The sequence below is a fragment of the Carcharodon carcharias genome, chromosome 10 (genome assembly GCF_017639515.1).
Source record: "Carcharodon carcharias isolate sCarCar2 chromosome 10, sCarCar2.pri, whole genome shotgun sequence".
NCBI classification, from domain to species: Eukaryota; Metazoa; Chordata; class Chondrichthyes; order Lamniformes; family Lamnidae; genus Carcharodon; species Carcharodon carcharias.
In genome coordinates, this window is record NC_054476.1 from 62,232,598 (window position 1) to 62,252,670 (window position 20,073).

Consider the following 20,073-nt stretch of genomic DNA (forward strand, 5'->3'; position numbering starts at 1 on the left):
AAATATTTCCTTCCTCCTCCCCAACTCCTTCATTTAACAGCTGTCACATATTGTCCAAAAACAAGCTACTAGAATGAAATTAGGCTTGATAGATTGAGGATTTCAAGCCAGGTAGTATTATAATAATGTCTGTGCAATTAACCCAAGTCATATAGACCAGAAGAGTCCCAGGTCCATCAAACTCTGAGTCATCTGATCTCATGGACTGTAATTAGGATACAAACGGTCACAGTGCCCTGGGGCATTCACCTCACATGAAGAGAGAACCAGTCGTAGGGCTGCGGGTGCCCAGAAGAACGTAGCCCAACAAGAACTGATGTTCTCTAGTCCCCTCTCTGAAGTTAAGAGGGAAAGTGGGGGGGGCGGGGGAGGTGGGAAAGTGGGGGAGGGGTGAGAAGTGGGGGGGGGTAGTGGGGGAGAAAAGTGGGGGAGGGGGGTGGAAAGTGGGGAAGGGGGGCAAGTGGGGGAGGGGGTCAAGTGGGGGAGGGGGTCAAGTGGGGGAGGGGGAGGCAAGTGGGGGAGGGGGAGGCAAGTGGGGGAGGGGGAGGCAAGTGGGGGAGGGGGAGGCAAGTGGGGGAGGGGGGCAAGTGGGGGAGGGGGAGGCAATTGGGGGAGGGGGAAGCAAGTGGGGGAAGGGGGAAAGTGGGGGGGAGGAGGGAAGTGGGGGGGGGGGGAAGTGGGGGCGAAAGTAGGATTGCGGGAAGAGGGAAAGTAGGATTGGGGGAAGAGGGAAAGTAGGATTGGGGGAGTGTGGCAAAGGGAGGGGGAGTGTGGCAAAGGGAGGGGGAGTGTGGCAAAGGGAGGGGGAGTGTGGCAAAGGGAGGGGGTGTGTGGTGAGGGGAGGGGGTGGTAGGTGGGAAAGGGAATGGGTTAGGTGGGTAAGGGAGGAAGGGGAGATTGGGGAAGGAGGAATCGGAGAGGGGGAAGGAGGGGGGAAAAGGAGGAGAGGGAGAGGGGAAGAAGGAGGGGAGGAGGAGGAGGAGGGAGGGAATGAGGGGGAAGGAGGAGGGGGCAAGGAGGAGGGGGAGGGGGGAAGGAGGAGGGGGAGCGGGGAAGGAGGAGGGGAGGGGGAGGGGGGGAGTGGAGGGAAGGAGGAGGGGGGGGAAGGAGCGGGGGGAAGGAGGAGGGGAGGGAGGGAAGGAGCAGGGGGAGAGGGGGGGAAGGAGGAGGGGGAGAGGGGGGGAAGGAGGAGGGGGAGAAGGAGGAGGGGGAGGGGGAATGGAGGCAGGAAGGAGGGGGAGAGAGGGAGAGAAGGGGGAAGGAGGAGAAGGAGGGAGGGAATGGGGGGGTAGGGGGAGGGACGAAGGAGGAGGGGGAGAAAGGAGGAGGGGGAGGGACGAAGGAGGAGGGGGAGACGGGGAAGGAGGAGGGGGAGAGAGGAGGAAGGAGGAGGGGGAGAGGGGGAAGGAGGAGGGGGAGCGGGGAAGGAGGAGGGGGAGCGGGGAAGGAGGAGGGGAGGGAAGGAGTGGGGGAAGGCCGAGGGGAGACGGGAAGGAGGAGGGGGTAGGAGGAGGGGGAGGGGGTAGGAGGAGGGGGAGAGGGGGGAAGGAGGAGGGAGAGAGGGGAAGGAAGAGGGGGTAGGAGGAGGGGGAGAGGGGGTAGGAGGAGGGGGAGAGGGGGGAAGGAGGAGGGGGAGAGGGGGGAAGGAGGAGGGGGAGAGGGGAAGGAAGAGGGGAGAGAGGAGGAAGGAGAAGGGGGAGGGAGGAGGTGGAGATGGCGAAGGAGGAGGGGAGAGGGCGAAGGAGGAGAGGGAAGGGGGATGGAGGCAGGAAGGAGGCGGTGAGAGGGGGAGAGTGGGGAGGAGGGGGGAGGAGAAGGTGGGAGGGAATGGGTGGGTGGTGGGGAAGGAGGAGGCGGAGAGGGGGGAAGGAGGGGGAGAGAGGGGGGAAGAAGGAGGGGGAGAGAGGGGGAAGGCAGAGGGGGAGAGGGGAAGGAGGAGGGGGAGAGGGGGAAAGAAGGAGGGAGGAGAGGGGGAAAGGGAGAGTGGGAGGGGGAAGAAGAGGTAGATGGGGGAAGAAGAGGGAGATGGGGGGAAGAAGGGCAGGAGGGGGAGGAAGGGGGATATGTGGGGGAAGAAGGGGGAGGAGGGGGGAAGAAGGGGGAGGAGGGAGGGAAGAAGGGGAGGAGGGGGGGAAGAAGGGGAGGAGGGGGGAAGAAGGGGAGGAGGGGGGAAGAAGGGGAGGAGGGGGGAAGAAGGGGAGGAGGGGGGAAGAAGGGGAGGAGGGGGGAAGAAGGGGAGGAGGGGGGGAAGAAGGGGAGGAGGGGGGAAGAAGGGGGAGGAGGGGGGAAGAAGGGAGAGGAGGGGTGGAAGAAGGGGAGGAGGGGGGAAGAAGGGGGAGGAGGGGCGAAGAAGGGGGAGGAGGGGGGGAAGAAGGGGAGGGGGGAAGGGGGAGGAGGGGCGGAAGAAGGGCGAGGAGGGGCGGAAGAAGGGCGAGGAGGGGGCGGAAGAAGGGTGAGGAGGGGCGGAAGAAGGGTGAGGAGGGGCGGAAGAAGGGGAAGAAGGCAGGAGAGAGAAGCAGGAGGATGGAGAAGCGGGTGGAAGAGAACGGAGAAGGGGAGGGAGGGGAGAAGGGGAGGGTGGGGAGAAGGGGAGGAGGGAGAAGGGGAGAGGGAGAAAGGGGAGAGGGAGAAAGGGGAAGTGGGAGGTGAGAGTAGGCGAGAGGAGGGAGTAGGGGAGGAGGAAGAGGTGCGGCAGCGGGAGGGGAGGAGGGAAGCAGAAGGTAGGATAAGTGGGGCAGGGGGAAGTGCGGGAGGGGGACGGGGGAAGTGCGGGAGGGGGACAGGGGGAAGTGCGGGAGGGGGACAGGGGGAAGTGCGGGAGGGGGACAGGGGGAAGTGCGGGAGGGGGACAGGGGGAAGTGCGGGAGGGGGACAGGGGGAAGTGCGGGAGGGGGACAGGGGGAAGTGCGGGGGGGTGGGGTACAGGGGGAAGTGCAGGAGGGGAAAAGCAGTGAGTGGGGGAGAGGTGGCAACAGATAGGCAGGGGATGCTGGGTCGGGGAGAGGGGAACACAGGTTCGGGGGAGGGGAACATGGGGTCGGGGGCTGCAGGGTCAGGAGAAGCAGTCAAGCAGATTGGGGCAGGGGACAAATAGAATGGACGAACTGATGGGAGGAAATAGGATGTGGGAGCAGGGCAGGAGAATTGGAAAAGGGGTTTCGGTGAAAGAACCAGGAAGAGCAGGGTTGCTTGGTGTGGAGGAGGGTTGGTTTGGAATGGAGGGATGGGCGGTTTTATTGGGGGCACATTAAAGGGAGGCTTTGAGAGGGGAATGTCGGAAGCATTGTGAGGGTCAGGGATCTGCAGGGGGAGCAGGGAGGGCTCGGGTGGCGGGGGGGTGGGGAGGAGGCCGGCCGGAGGGCTCGGGTGGCCTGGTTGGCGGGCGGGAGTGCTCAGCTGGTGGGTGGAGCTGGAGGGCTTGGGCGGTGCAGGGAGTTGGAGGGTGCTGGGGTGGACGGCATGGGCAGTGGAGCTTGGGCAGGGGAGTGGGAAGTGCCAGGAGCTGAGGGGGAGGGGTGCAGGTAGGAGGTCTTGGGGTGGGGAAAACAGCAGACCTCGGCGGATGGGTGTGGGCAAATAGGGAGGATGGAAAGAGGGAGGAAGCGAAGGCAGGACAAAAATAGAGGAGACGGGGATCGTAGGTGGTAAAAGAAGGCAGGGAAGCAGTGAAGGGGCAGAGAGGAATTAGAAGAAGGTAAAGCCATTAAATAAATGACTGATGGGCAAGCCCCATTATTCACTTTCAATTACACAAGCAGTGACAGAGAAGAAAAGATCAGTAGCACAAGCTGGCAGGTGAGCAACATCCCAGTCCAGATTATTTTCAGGACAAAGACCAAAAGAATATTCAACACAAGTAAAACGGATCCAAACGGATCCCCATTCAGGCTGCTTTCTGCTGGTTGGCACAATGAAAGAAAGTAAAATGTCCTCACAATGACAGGGTATGTTAGGATCTCATTCCCAACAACAAAAATTAGAAACTTATGCTAGTTTTGACAATCTTGTCCTAAACCCTATTGATGTTAAAATGAGATGATGCAGATTTTAAAAAATATTCACTGATAATTTTTGAAACAGCTGTATGTAGATGGTTAACTCAACTTACCAGAAATTCCTGAATCTCAGATGAAAAGTTGCAAAGTAAAATCAAAGAGGGTGTCTTTATGACATTAGTGTATCATCAGGCCTCATTATAGATTGGTGTGATCAACGTGTTTTATTTTAAAGATACAATAGTTATCACACACGGGTACAAACACAATCTAAAAGATAAGTACGTTATTGGTCCTTGGGGGGGGAAAATACTGATATTTGTTCAGTACTCCAAAACTGACAGAGACTGAGCCTGACAGTGTGAGGGAGCTGAATTAGCACAATGATAAATATCATCAGTACCTTCACCTTCAGTAACTTTGTAAAGATGACTGGGGGAGGCAAGGGGCTGCTGCAGACTGAACTTGTTAAAAAATTGTTTCATTCAGAAACTGGGCAAAGGCTCATGTGACAGGACTCCACGAAGGTTGAAGAAAGTGGGAATCAAGAAATTGCGGTTAAATACTGCCAAGTTTGGGTTTTAAAAACCTGTAAATTTCTGAGGAAAGAAAGGTTGAAGGAGATGAGGAATTCCACATTTCGGAAATACCAAGAATGAGTTGGAACTGAAGACCGTACAACAATCTTGAATTAAACACAATAAAGATGCAATGAGGGGGACTTTACAGGATAGAAGGTGGCAGTTTAGTGGAGCAAAAGGTAAATTCAGAGGAGCACTGATCAAAGTAGCATTGATAAAATAAATTAAAATTAATTAACTGCATGCTAATTTCGTCTCCTCACACTGTTAGACCCAGTAACTCTTCCTAGCCAGTTCCCAATGTCAACAGCGGTCGCCATTCAAAAGTATTACAAAAATTTACAGAAACTTTTAATAAAAATTAGCATGATTTATAAATAAGGGGGATCCAATTTGGATTCTGCCCCTTTAAGGTATTATATTTACAAAGTAGCATTATCTTTTAAAGTGTGTGAAGAAAGACAGAGCTAATCCTGCTGAAAGCATTAGGAATGTGGCAGACATTGAAGTGAAGTGGACAAATAAAGCCATTGGACTGGTAAGCAGCTCTGAAGTCTGTGGGTTGATTCACAGAAATGTAAAGTCAGCATGTTTTGTAGTGGTACAAAAGATGTTTCTGGCCTTTGGGGAAGAACATATCTCTGACCCTTGAAGGGGTAAAGAGAAATGATGCACATCATGCAAGAGGTCACCCAATCAATTTGAAGTCCCAACAATTGTCATAATGAAGTGCTTTGTTTCTCTTGCCCCTCAAATGCACAGCACAAATAGATCTCATTGTGCAATGAATTGCACAAATACAAGGTTTTATTGCAACACAACATGCAGGAGATTGTGGACTCTGGGAACACTGATGGCAATGGGCAACACGGTCACATCACAACAAGAAATCGCTTGAAAAAATATACGATATTACGCACTTTTCCAATAAGATCCATTTAAAAACATATTTACAGTTCACAAATATGAAAATAGAAACATTTGTCATATTAAACTGCTGGGGAGGAGGCAGTGTAAACAATAGCGAGTACAAGGGTTAATGCCCCCAATCATATTCCCTCTAAGCATACTGTCAGCCCAATTGCGTAACATACCCCACAACTGGAGTGCTTCTCTTAACCCACTAGGTCTTAACCCATTCGCACTTTCCATATCCACTGCTGCTATTTAGTGGAAACAAATTTTCGAGAAAAAAATTGGCCTTTTGCTTTCCCATTGGTCAACAGCTGTTTCAGAATATAATAGGTTTTCCTGCCCCTGTAAAATTTAATATGACAAAGGCATGGAGCTGAATTTAGTATCCACTGAACTAGTTCAGTTCACCTAATGACAATACTTCCATTTAATTTTGCATTTGCTGGAACAACCAAATGGAAACATATTGTGCCACATAAAGCCAGTGTTAGTAACTGGCTTACTATCATGTGGCCAGAGTAATTCCTGACATAACTGCATATGAAATAGTTTTCCACCATTCCACTCTACAGGTATTACTCTGGCTCGTAAACATACAGGTCTGCAAAGAGGTTAATGAAGATCTAATGTAGTGTAGAATTTCCAAAGATTTACTTTTCTTGGATTGCGCTTCAAACTGGTTGAGATTCTGTTTGTTGCAAGGCATGACCTCCGGTCTCTGTCCATGAAGTTCTCTTTGTGGAAGTTGCTCCATGAGGCGTCGAACGGAACTTTCAGAGCCCAGATATACTTCAGCAAACCTGGTCAGTGAGTAGAGGAAAACAAAAAGAAAAAGATTTCTATTACTCATCACAGTACAGCACTACAGCAAGCCATTTCCAGCTTTCTCCCCATTTCTCCTGAAGGCCAATCGCTTGCTAGCCACTGTCCCATGGGTTCCAACATCCTTGAATTATCTTGGCCCAATGCCTCTTCTTCATGCATGAGCCCAGACCATGGGTGCAACCTTGGAGAGTCAAATTTGATCGTGTTTTGACACACCATCCACAGACATGCACTTTCTAGCTGAAGTTTCTGGATAGTGATCAAGAGTAGTAACCCACCCTGATTTTCTCTTCCCTAAACTAAATACTGAGTGTGCCTCTGAAATGCAACCCCAGGTGACATCAGCAAATGCAGTCAATTCAGCAAAGACAATAAATCAAGAACAAACCAGGAATTGAATCCAGGACCCTTCAAGTCTGATTGTCTTTCAATTATACCATGTGCCATCTTTCCTCACCAAACTCTAAAAAAAACCATTACTAACTTAAGTGCTCATGGGATGGATAGGGAGAGAAAATAAATAATTAGATAATGTTCCTGCTTCTGACTGCATCCTAATGTGTTGGTGGAAAGTGCACATACACAGGATCAAGCTTACTGTGGTGTGCAAATATTTTTCCTTTCCCAACAGTACCGTGGGTGTACTTACATTGCTGGCCTGCAACACCACCATCTTCTCAAGGGCAATTAGGGCATAGTTCACTGCCACTAGTCACAGAATCACACAGTGCAGAAGAGGCCCTTCAGTCCATCGAGTCTGTACCAACACGTGAGAAACACCTGACCTCCCTACCTAATCCCATTTACCAGCACTTGGCCCATAGCCTTGAATGTTATGATGTGCCAGGTGCTCATCCAGGTACTTTTTAAAGGATGTGAGGCCTAGTGAATCTGATTATGAACAAACATAAGAAAAAGCAGCAGGATAATGGTAGGCCATATGGCCCTTCGAGCCTGCTCTGCCATTCAATATGATCATGGCTATTCTTGGGCTTCTATTCCACTTTTCTGCCCACTCTCTATATCCCACATATTATGAAATTCAGTTCTTTTCCCAATATGTTTCAGTTAGTACAAGCTTTCAGTCAAGGGAACAACACAAAACAGTTTGTACAGAAGTGTTTACAACAGTTTGCATCTGAAACTCAGATACAACAAAAACAAAATTTGGTTGTTCTCTCTATTCTCACTTTTCATTCTAGCACTCATTGTCATGATACGAACATGCGCATTGGATGCAGCTGTAGGTCACATGTCCCCTCAAACCTGCTCTGCCATCCAATATGATCATGGCTGATCTGATTGCAACCTCATGCATACCCCAATAACCTTTTAATCCCTTGCTTATCAAGAACCCATCTTCCTCTTTCGTAAAAATATTAAAAGACTCGGCTTCCATTGCCTTTCGAGGAAGAGAGTTCCACTTCAGACACAGTGCTCCAGGTGCCAGGCAATCATTACATCCTCACCAAGTTATTCAATTCTGAGGGCAACACAACTGAGTCCAATTCTCTTTTCTAGATTGCAGAACTCTTCTATTGCCCTGGCAGAGACTAGCTAACTGAGCGCTGTCCAGGCCTTGACCTGGGGCCTTCTGATATGCATGATTTAGTACTCAAACTAGCGGTACAGTTATCTATTCAGTCACTCGGGCCTCATTTTCTCAACTTTCCACAGTGGAAATGTCAACTCTTCTGGTTTCTTCACAGAATCTCTCTGGCCTTCTGAGTCATGTGGCATTTTCTGTTTTTATTTTCATAGAACACTTCTTTAATCTTATGGCACCACTCTCACAGGTTAAACATTAATATATTTACTGCATTGTAATTCTCAGTTCAAAGTGTATTTGGTGTCTTGCTCAGCGACATAATCACACTCACTGATGTCAGCTTACAGGCCTGATTGCCTCATCTAGAAATTGATTAAGACCAAATTGTTTTTGCTAACAAGAGAGTCTGGATTCTTTTCAAAAATCTTCTTGAATTAACTGCTATTAGTTACTTCATTAACTGAGCCAAGACTTGGCAAGTGCTTGGCAGAAATCCTGACTTTGAGAGATTAACATCCAAGCCACACTGCTGCGTTTATTAAATTACAGATAAATAAGAAGTAAAATCCCTGCCAACATCGGGAATAAAACATAAAACCAAAAAGGCACAGCTGCAGAACAGATCCTTAAGCATCTGAAAAGAGAAGATAGGTTTGTGTTCTGATAAAGAGACTCTATCCAAAACATTAACCTTTTCTCTTTACAAAGATAGTGAGCTGTTATCTTCTCTTTTTTTGCATGCTAATCTACAACCTGACGTGTGAAGAACTGAATGCACGAGCTGTTAGTTTCTGACACATGACATGTTTCTGACCACATTAACACATGTTGAGTTAATGCAAAGCTGAACTACATCTTCCCTTAGAAGCACTAGTGGTGCTTCCCCCACTATTACACATTAATACTTTTGGCCTTATTTGTATTCTATGCAAATAAGAGATTAAACCATGATAATCCTCCTGACGAGAAATTAATATCATGCTAAACACTTATATTGCAAGAACAAATTCACCAATGCAATTACAAATGCAAACAACAAATACACATTCTAACTCTCCATCCTCTATTCCTGTATGTCATCTGGAGTGTTTTCATTATAACTACAACACCAGCCAGTTTAAGCTGAAAAGTACAATGGAAATTCAGTGTTCAGATCCCCAGTCATCACATAGAAAAAATATCACATTAGATTAATTATTGCTTCGTTATAGTAATCCGATGCAATGCAAGGATGATTCAACTGAATGGCTTTGTACTGGCCAGGGCAGTGTGCTCATTGAAATGATTGTACAAACCTTCTCAACCAAACAGTGTAACTGTTATGACACATTCATTATAAGACCAGGTTGAAACCTGCAGCCTCTTCCTGAGCATAACTGACATTGAATGGAATATTAATGGTAAAACCTTCCCAATTTTCTTGCTGTGGTATAATTCCACAAGTTTCTGCAGTCTGTTGTACCACATCAAAGTGACCATCTTTCATATGTGACCTCAGAGTGGGCACCTCAGAATGGGCAGATCTCTTGTTGTGGTGTGGCAGACTATTCGATCACAATGGTCATCACAAGTAAGTCTGATCCTATCCTGACTCGATGACCACACATCTATTTTCAGGAGGACACGCTGTAGCGATCAGAAGTGGGAACTCTGCCAGATTTTCCCTTTTACCAGCTTAAAAGTGTTTTGGGAAATTTGAGAAATGAGAAGTAACAATGAAATAATTTTTCTTCTCCCACATAATCACTCTGTTTGCTAGCTTCACAAAACTGGGCTTATGATTCCAAGCCACAATGTTTATTTTCACAAACCTCAAGCCACACATAAAATGGCCACTATCCCTACCTGCCCCACACAAAAATCATCCCAAAATGGCCTGCAGATTTACCTAGCCCATAGAGAGATTATCTCAAAACAGCCAGCAGATTTTTCTGCCCCAGAGATTATCTCAAAAAAGACACCAGATTTACCTGCCCCACACAGATTATCCTGAAATGGCCAGCAGATATAACTGCTCCATACAACGATCATCCCAAAATGGCCATCAGCCCCTACACAAACCAAACAGGAATCACCTGAATTTTCAAAGCAAATCAGTATATCTATAGAATCAAATAGATATCCAGGGTAATTAGAAACTTAAACTAGAGACATTGTATTATTTAATAATCCAACTGAGCTACAATGACCTACTTATAAAAGCCATTCCACCCATGAAAATAGCATCAAAATCACATCAGAAAGAGTTTTAAAAACAAAATCAGGTCAGTGCTTCTATATTATTGCCTAATTGTACTTGAATTAATGGTTACTGTTTTCGTTGATGAGAACACATTGGGCAATTTTCATAACTAACTCCACAGGAAATTTTTTTATTGTGAACAAGGATTAAACTTGTTATCAGTTGAGATGGGAGAGCAATGCTGCTACTAGAAAAAAGTACACAGAAATACAATATGATACACTCCATGATTAATTCTTAATTCTGTTAATTCTTCCATCTAAAGACCAGAAATATTACACAGCAACATGGTAATGTTTTGGACAGAAGAATCATTAATTTTTCTCCATTACTTCTCTATACTTCCCTTAATTTCACATCTGTTCCTAAATATATATTCTAGAACTTCTTGCAATAAAATTTTCATGATAGAAAACATATTTTTCCTATTATCCCCAACCACAATCTTTTGCCTAAATATCCTATTTTCCTTTAACTCCAGTATGTGTCCCCTTGTCCTTAAATTTTGTTCTGACAAAAACATTGCTCGATCTAATTTCTCCACGTCAGTAAAAATCTTAAAGACCTCCATTCAGTCCTCCTTCATCCTCCGTTTCCTACAAGACATATCTGTAGTGGACATTATTTCCTCATAACTCAGCCCTCTTTGTTTTGCAATCAGTCTTGCAGTCCTCCTCTGGACTCTCTCCAATAATTTTAGATTTTTCCTGTAACATGGAAACCACAACGGAACATAGTATCCAATGTGTGTCAACCATGGCTCAGTTGGTAGTACCCTCGCCACTGAATCACAGGTTCTGGGTTCAAGTCACGCTCATAGTCAAGGTTGACACTCCAGTGAAGTACTGAGGAAATACTGCACTGCAGGAGGTGCCGTCTTTGAGATGAGATGTTAAACTGAGATCCTCATCTGCCTCTTTGGGTGGATGTAAAAGCTCACATGGCACTATTTCCAAGAGGAGCAGGGGGTTATCCCTGCTGGTCCTGGCCAATATTTATCCCTCAACCATCACTGCTGTTTGTGGGAGTTTGCTCTGTGCAAATGGCTGCTGTGTTTCCTATATTACAACAGTAGCAACACTTCAAGTATGTTGAGTTTGCTGCAAATCACTTCAAGACATCTGGTGGTCATGAAGAACACAATATAAATTCAAGTCTTTCTTTCCTGTTTCTTTTTTATTCATTCATGGGATGTGGCCATCACTGGCTAGACCAGCATTTATTGCCCATCCTTAATTGTCCTTGAGAAGGTGGTGGTGTACTGCCTTCTTGAGCCATTGCAGTCCATGTGGTATAGGTACACCCACAGTGCTGTTAGGGAGGGAGTTCCAGGATTTTGACCTAGCCACAGTGAAGGAACGGCAATATATTTCCAAGTCAGGGTAGTAAGTGGCTTGGAGGGGAACTTCCAGGTGGTGGTGTTCCCATGTTTCTGCCACCCTCGGCCTTCTACATGGTAGCGTTCGTGGATTTCGAAGGTAGTTTCTAAGGAAACTTGTTGAGTTCTTAAAATACATGTAGATGGTAGACACTACTGTGCATTAGTGGTGGAGGGAGTGAATGTTTGTGGATGAGGTGCTAATCAAGCGGGCTGCTTTGACCTGGATGGTGTCAAGCTTCTTGATTGTTGTGGAAGCTGCACTCATCCAGGGAAGTAGAGAGTATTCCATCACACTCCTGACTTGTGCCTTGTAGATGGTGGACAGGCTATGGGGAGTCAAGAGGTGAGTTATTCGCCGCAGGATTCCTGGCCTCTGACCTGCTTTTGTAGCCACAGTATTTATATGGCTGGTCCAGTTCAGGTTCTGGTCAATGGTAAACCCCAGGAAGTTGATAGTGGGGGATTCAGTGATGGTAATGCCAATGCCATTGAATGTCAAGGGGCAATGGTAAGATTCTCTCTTGTTGGAGATAGTCATTGCCTGGCACTTGTGTGGTACAAATTTTACTTGCCACTTGTCAGCCCAAGCCTGCATATTGTCCAGGTCTTGCTGCACTTGGACATGGACTGCTTCAGTATCTGAAGAGTCATGAATGGTGCTGAACATTGTGCAATCATCAGTGAACATCCCCATTTCTGACTTTATGATAGGACACTACCCTAAGGAACTCCTGCAGGATTGCCCTGGAACTGAGATGATTGACTTCCAAAAACCACAACCATCTTCTTTTCTGCTAGGTATGACTCCAACCAGTGGAGAGTTTTCCCCTGATTCCCATTGACTCCAGTTTTGCTAGGCTACTGGATGCCATTCATGGTCAAATGCTGCCTTGATGTCAAGGGCAGTCACTCTTACCTCACCTTTGGAAATCAGCTCTTTTGTCCATGTTTAACCAAGGCTGTGATGAGATCAGGAGCTGAGTGGCTCTAGTGGAACACAAACTGAGTGTCAGTGAGCAGGTTATTGCTAAGCGAGTGCCACTTGATAGCACTGCTGATGAACCCTTCCATCACTTTACTGATGACTGAGAGTAGACTGATGGGGTGGTAATTGGCCAGGTTGGATTTTTCCTGTTTTTTGTGTACAGGACATACCTGGGCAATTTTCCATATAGCTGGGTAGATGCCAGTGTTGTAGCTGCATTGGAAAAGCTTGGGCTAGGAGCATGGCAAGTTCTGGAGCACAAGTCTTCAGTTCTATTGCAGGAATATTGTCAGAGCCCATAGCCTTTGCAGTTATCTAGTGCCTTCAGCTGTTTCTTGATATCACGTGGAGTGATTCAAATTGGCTGAAGACTGGCATCTGCGATGCTGACAACATCAGGAGGAGGCAGAGATGGATCATCCACTCGCCACTTCTGGCTGAAGATTGTTGCAAATACTTCAACCTTAACTTTTGCACTGATGTGCTGGGCTCCCCCATCATTGAGGAAGGGAATATTTGTGAAGCCTTCTCCTTCAGTGAGTTGTTTAATAATCCACCACCATTTACAACTGGATGTGGCAGGACTGCAAAGCTTAGATCTGATCTGTTGATTGTGGGATCACTTAGCTCAGTCTATAGCTTGCTGCTTATGCTCTTTGGAATGCAAGTAGTCCTGTGTTGTAGTTGCACCGGGTTGACACCTCATTTTTAGCTATGCCTGATGCTGCTCTCGGCATGCCCTCTTGCACTCTTCATTGAACCAGGGTTGATCTCCTGGCTTGGTGGTAATGGTAGAATGTGGGATATGCTGGGCCATGAGGTTACGATTGTGGCTGAGTACAATTCTGTTGCTGCTGATGGCCCACAGCACCTCATGGTTGCCCAGTCTTGAGTTGCTAGATCTGTTTGAAATCTATCTCATTTAGCACGGTGGTAGTGCCACACATCACGATGGAGGGTATTCTCAATCTGAAGATGGGACTTCGTCTCCACAAGCACTGTACTGTGGTCACTCCTACCACTACTGTCATGGATAGATGCATCTGCAGCAGGCAAGTTGGTGAGGGTGAGGTCAAGTAAGTTTTTCCCTATTGGTTCCCTCACCACCTGCTGTAGACCCAGTCAAGCAGTAATGTCCTTTAGGACTCAGCCAGCTTGGTATGTAGTGGTGCTACTGAGCCACTCCAAGTGATGGACATTGAACTCCCCCACCTAGAGTAGGTTCCGCGCCAACCTCAGTGATGCCTCCAAGTGGTGTTCAACATAGAGGAGTACTGATTCATCAGCTGAGGGGAGCAGTATGTGGTAATCAGCAGAAGGTTTCCTTGTCAATTTTTGACCTGATGCTATGAGACTTCATAGGATCTGCAGACAATGTTGAGGGAAACTCCCTCCCAACTGTATACCACCTGCTGGGTCTGTCCTCCAAGTGGGACAGGACTTACCCAGGGAAGGTGATGGGGCATAATCTGTAAGGTATGACTCCATTAATATGCCTATGTCAGGTTGTTGTTTTACTAGTCTGTGAGACAGCTCTCCCAAAAAAGCCAGATGTTATTAATGAGGACTTTGCAAGGTCGATAGGGCTGAGTTTGCTGTTGTTGTTTCCGGCACCTAGGTCGATGACTTTTTAGCAGTTTATTACAAATGAGTGGCTTGCTAGGCTACTTCAGAAGGCATTTAAGAGTCAACCACACTGCTTTGGATCTGGGGTCACATGTAGGCCAGGTTTTTACGACAATCAACAATGGTTTCATGGTCATCATCAGACTTTTAATTCCAGATTTTAACTGAATTCAAATTCCACCATCTGCCGTGGTAGGATTCGAACCCAGGCCCCCAGAACATTATCCTTGGTCTCTGGATTACTAGTCCAGTGACAAAACTACAATGCCACCACCTCCCCCTCCTTGACTTATAAATCACATTCAGAAATATATCAAATATTTTAACGGTTTTCTCAATGATATATGAACACAAAACAATAATTTTAATGATCTATCCACCAAAGCCCAGTCTCTTTTTCTGCAGTTATCTCAAGCACAATGACATTTAATGTGTAATTCACATTCTTGTTCCTTCTGTCCAACTTTGCCTGCATGAGAGTGACTATATATCAAAAAAAGAAATGTAAGGGCCATGATCTGCTTTGGGATATCCTGAGGCTGTGAGGAGTGCTCTATAAATGCAAATTTTAAACCAATGTCTTTGATATGTGTTGGATTCAATCTGCCATTTCTCTGCCCTCTATCTTGGCTTATCCATTTCCTTTTGGATTGGTTAACACATTTGTTAGTATCACTGACCACTAAACCCAGTTTGGTGTAATATGCAACTTAAAACATTAGACAATATTGTGTTTAAAGTGATTTATAAATGTTATATATACCTCTGGTGCTCAACCTATGTTTCGAAGGTCGAATCTATAATTGTACCACTGGATATTTTTGTAGTTCTACAGAAGATAGGATGAAAATTTCCCACACATATCATTACAGTCGTCTGAACTTTAGTAGCAGCACCAGAGTGTTATCCTTGGTTTGCATATATTTATCTGAAACATGGTGTCAATAAGAAAATTTAGGCGGGAGAAGATAGCAAGCTCAACAATAGGAGGAAACAATCATCATACAGTTGAAAGGGATGGATTTTCAATCTACTGGTGGCAGGGGATAAAATAATTTAGTCAGAAGTCCAGAACCCCTGAGATACAGTGCATTAGTGGAGTTTAGTTTATGGGCTACAACCTAGCTGCCTTCTGCCCAAGTCTGGGGTTCTTTCAGCCAGCTTCCCATATCACTAGCACCTGATTTAAACTGAACAGGAAGATTACTATTAACAAAAGAATGTTGAAGTTAAATCATAACTCCTTGTTCAAAACCATTCTTACATCAAAAGTAAATCCAAGTATTTCTTGGAATAACTCAAAAGTGGCACATCTAGTGCCATACCTGGAGGACTCAGATGCTGATATTGTCTGTGTGCCAGCCTTCCAAGTAGTTGACCTGGGTTTGATTTCCGGCCGTCATTTATAAACATTTATTCTAGTGTCATCTTGACTTAGCAGTCAGAAGTTCAGGATTTCAGTTTGTAAATAACACTGATGTTCACTGCAGCTGACATTCCACCTCAATACTGCTGCATTATCCAAGGTGCTGTCTGCTTGTGATTGCAATGCCCTATTTAAGTTAACAGCTGCAATTTTTGTGTCCTGAGCAACATCTCCCTCTCACCAAAACCAGATTAACCGCTTGCTGATATTATCAGTCGATCTTGTGTGGAAAATGGTTGGTACATTTGTTTGCATTTTAAAGTCATGTGTTTCAAATTTGGTTCATTGCATTATAGGCACTGAGACATTCTGGCAGAAATAATCAGATACTACATAAATGAACGGTTTTCTTTTATTTTTAGCACATGAAGGGGAAATTGATATGAGCTAATTGTATCCCATTAGCTCAGTTGAATTTTCATATGCACTCACCCTTTAGATTGTCCATTGGCCCTGTTTTCATAGAACTTGATTTCCAACAGGTCCTGCACACCAACTGAATGGACAGCATCAGCCACGTCCTGGTCTGTCGTCCACTGAATGAAACAAAACCGAAGGGGTAAGAAAGTCACTAGCAAATTTAGACAAGCAAAAGCATCAGACTTTTAATTCCCCAACAACTTGCTTTCAAATCCATAAGTGGTGCCATTTTTACTGACTGTATACATCACAGCATTTGAAGTGCAAACTCGGTTCTTGAAGGCAATCCTTGGGGTCACCAGGATCAGCAGCATATTTCAGTATTTGTTAACTTACTAGTGCATTATTATAGTTGTTGTGCTCCCAGTATTAATGCTCCCAGTACCTGCCTTAGCAGTATACTGCATACATTCATCAAGTTCTTGCATTGTTAGTAATAAACTTTCCTTTCATTCTCCTGTTGTATAATCAGTAGCAAGATGAAATAGAGCTATCTCCGCATTCAAAGGATCATCCTCCGCTATTTCCGCCAACTCCAGCATGATGCCACCACCAAACACATCTTCCCTTCACCCCCCCTTATCGGCATTCCGTAGGGATTGTTCCCTCCGGGACACCCTGGTCCACTCCTCCATCACCCCCTACTCCTCAACCCCCACCTACGGCACCTCCACATGCATACGCAAAAAATGCAACACCTGCCCCTTCACTTCCTCCCTCCTCACCGTCCAAGGGCCCAAACACTCCTTTCAAGTGAGGCAGCATTTCACTTGCATTTCCCCCAACTTAGTCTACTTCATTCGTTGTTCCCAATGCGGTCTCCTCTACATTGGAGAGACCAAACGCAAACTGGGCGACCGCTTTGCAGAACACCTGTGGTCTGTCCGCAAGAATGACCCAAACCTCCCTGTCACTCGCCATTTTAACACTCCACCCTGCTCTCTTGCCCACATGTCTGTCCTTGGCTTGCTGCATTGTTCCAGTGAAGCTCAACGCAAACTGAAGGAACAGCACCTCATCTTCCGACTAGGCACTTTACAGCCTTCTGGACTGAATATTGAATTCCAACAACTTTAGATCTTGAACTCTTCCTCCATCCCACCCCCTTTCCATTTCTTCCCCCTTCCTTTTGTTTTTTCCAATAATTTATATAGATTTTTCTTTTCCCACCTATTTCCATTATTTTTAAAATCTACACCTTTTATGCCCTGTTAGTCTTATTCCACCCCACCCCACCCCCACTAGAGCTGTACCTTGTGTGTCCTGCCATCCATTCTTAATTAGCACATTCGTTTAGATAATATCACCACCTTCAACACCTCTTTGTTCTTTTGTCTGTGACATCTTTTGATTATCTGCTCCTATCACTGCTTGCTTGTCCCTACAACCACCCCCCCCACCAAAAAACCAACTTATATTTCACCCGTCTCCTAATTTTACTCAGTTCTGTTGAAGGGTCATGAGGACTCGAAACTTCAACTTTTATCTTCTCCGCCAATGCTGCCAGACCTGCTGAGTTTTTCCAGGTAATTCTGTTTTTGTTTTGGATTTCCAACATCTGCAGTTTTTTGTTTTTTTGTTTTTCCCTTGTTTAGCTCTCCGAAAAACGGTGTGCTACATGAAAACACGCTAAACAAAAATCACGTTCCCATAAGAAAGCATGTAATAATGGTAGGTTACATTTCTGACTGGTAATTTTTAGATTAACAGCCTATTTTTATGTATTAATTTCATGTATTGTATACAGAACACTTACACTCTAGTACAGCTAGATGCACAATTTTCAAAGAATGTTTAAATAAATATTAAATAAGTGAAGTAATGCACCGGTAATGCATAATCTTCCAGAGAACAATGTTTCCAACTAGTGATTTTACTGAATACAGTATTGGCGCTCTTCTTGACACATGCACAGTAATGAATGACTGTTTCTAACACACGTGCAGCAATAACTGACCAACGTGCTTCTTGACACACGCACCGCAACTGAGCTCAAGTGAAAATGGAGGTCATGGCGAGCAGCGTTTTTGGGAAAGTTCCCTATTTTTAAAACCAATGTAAGATGAAAACATGTTATTCGAATGTGCACTAAACAGGGGATACCTGTATATTGATATTTACCTTGTCCATACACATTAAGATCTTGGTTACATTTATAAAGTCAGCTCTAATCCTTCTTTCCTCCGGTGTAAATGTTTCCAAGATCGTCATAATCCCACTGATCAATTTAGTTGCAGATGGAGTACAATATGGGAATGTGTGAAATTAGGCACTTGGTAGAGAGATGAAAAAGCAGGATATTTTTTAAAGCTGAGAGGCTAGCAAATGTTGGTATTCAGGGCATTTGAGGGTACTTGTACATGAATCACAGGAAATTAACATGCAGGTACAGCAAGAATTAGGAAGGGAAATGTAATGTAACCTTTAGTGGTTTGGGTATAAGAGCAAGGAAATCTTGATTGAGGTCACACCTGCAGTACTGTGTTTCTACAGTTTTGGTCTCCCTACCCAAGGAAGGATATGTTTGTCTTAAAGGGTATACAACAAAGTTCACTAGATTGATTCCTGATATAAGAGGCTGTCCTATGAAGAGACATTGATATAGGGCCTATAATCTTCTAAACTCCAGAGAATAGAGTTGATCTCATTGAAGTATATACAGGCCTTGACAGGGTAGATGCTGAGAGGCTATTTCCCTGGAGAGTATAGATTAGGGGTCATGGTCTCAGGATGAGGGGTTGGCCATTTAGATCTAAGATGAAGAGAACATTTCTTCACTCAAACGTTGTGAATCTTTGGAATTCTCTACCTCAGAGGACTGTGGATGCTAAGTCAATGGGTAAATTCAGGATAGAGATCAACAAATTTGTGGGCACAAAAGGAATCAAGGAATATGGGGATAGGGTGGGAAAGTAGAGTAGATGTAAAATTTTAGCCATGACCTCACTGAATGTCAAAGCAGACTCAGGGGCTCCATGGCCTATACCAGCTCTCGCCTGCTTTTTTTAAAACCTTGGTACACAACAGACACACAAGCTGGTTTTCCATTTACATGCTCACCAGCCTATGATTTTTCTGTCCATTGAAACAAATGAGGCCAAGTGCACAAGGGGAAAATCCCAGCCATATTTTCTTGCCTTTTGGTTTTAATTTTGCCTTGAACACAAATTCTTACAGTTTGCCCCCCCCCCCTCTTTTTTTAATGTTTATGTAACACATTTTCTCTTCTTTTTCCTATTTTCTCCCTCAGTTTCCAACACCATTTTCCTGATATTCATGTAAATTTTCCTTGCACACCAAGCCTGAGTCCAGGTGCCACCCACACAATAACATTACCAGTTAGGGATTCCACCTTTATCCCAGTTGAAATCACAGTTTGGGCATGTCCCCTTGCACAAATGCAGGTTTTGGCTTCGGATGAGAATTAAACTGAGGTCTCGCCTGTCCCCTCAGATGGACCCAGATGTTTCTGTGCCACTGTTTAGAGATGACCAGGGAACTTCTTTTCTGATGAAGAGTGATAAGGACTCAAAATGTTAACTCTGTCTTCCTCTCCACAATGCTGTCAGACCTGCTAAGTTTTTCCAGCTACTTTTGTTTTTGTTTCAGATTTCCAGCATCCAGAGTATTTTGCTTTTAACTTCTTTTAGTATCCTGGCTTGGCTAATATTTATTCCTTAAACAAAAAGAGATTCTCCAGTCACGCACTTCACGGCTGTTCTAAAACCTTGCTGTGTGTGAAATGGCTACATTATTTCCTGACATTACCGTTCACAAACTGGAGTCTAAAAAGACTTTCCAGGAAGTCCACAAAATAACAAAAAATGTAATCCGGGAGGTGGGAATAAAACATGGCTGCCAAAAGTGCAGCACAGAGTCGGCTGGCTATCTCATCTTGCGGGGGGAGCGCCCAATGATAGAAAGACTTTTTCTCATATACATTCACGAATGTCACTAGCAATGAGCATAATTATTACTCATCCCTAATTGTCCTTGAGAAGGTGATGGTCAGCTGCCTCCTTGAACCATTGCAGTCCATGTGGTGCAGATACATCCACAGTGCTGTTTGGGAGGGAGTTCCAGGATTTTGACTAGTAATAGTGAAGGAACAGTGATAAAGTTCCATGT

General features: G+C 45.4%; 1 protein-coding gene across 2 annotated transcripts in view; it reads right to left on the bottom strand.

Moving 5' to 3' along the window:
• The window catches only part of LOC121283240 (cleavage and polyadenylation specificity factor subunit 6-like), a 58,565-nt gene that overhangs the window by 20,511 nt on the left and 17,981 nt on the right, over positions 1–20,073 (bottom strand). For both annotated transcript variants that reach the window (XM_041197584.1, XM_041197583.1), the window contains 2 exons: positions 15,958–16,061; positions 6,146–6,291 (listed from right to left, as the gene is read on the bottom strand). In XM_041197584.1, the coding sequence (XP_041053518.1) occupies positions 6,146–6,291; positions 15,958–16,061 (250 nt within the window). The remainder of the gene's footprint in view (positions 1–6,145; positions 6,292–15,957; positions 16,062–20,073) is intronic.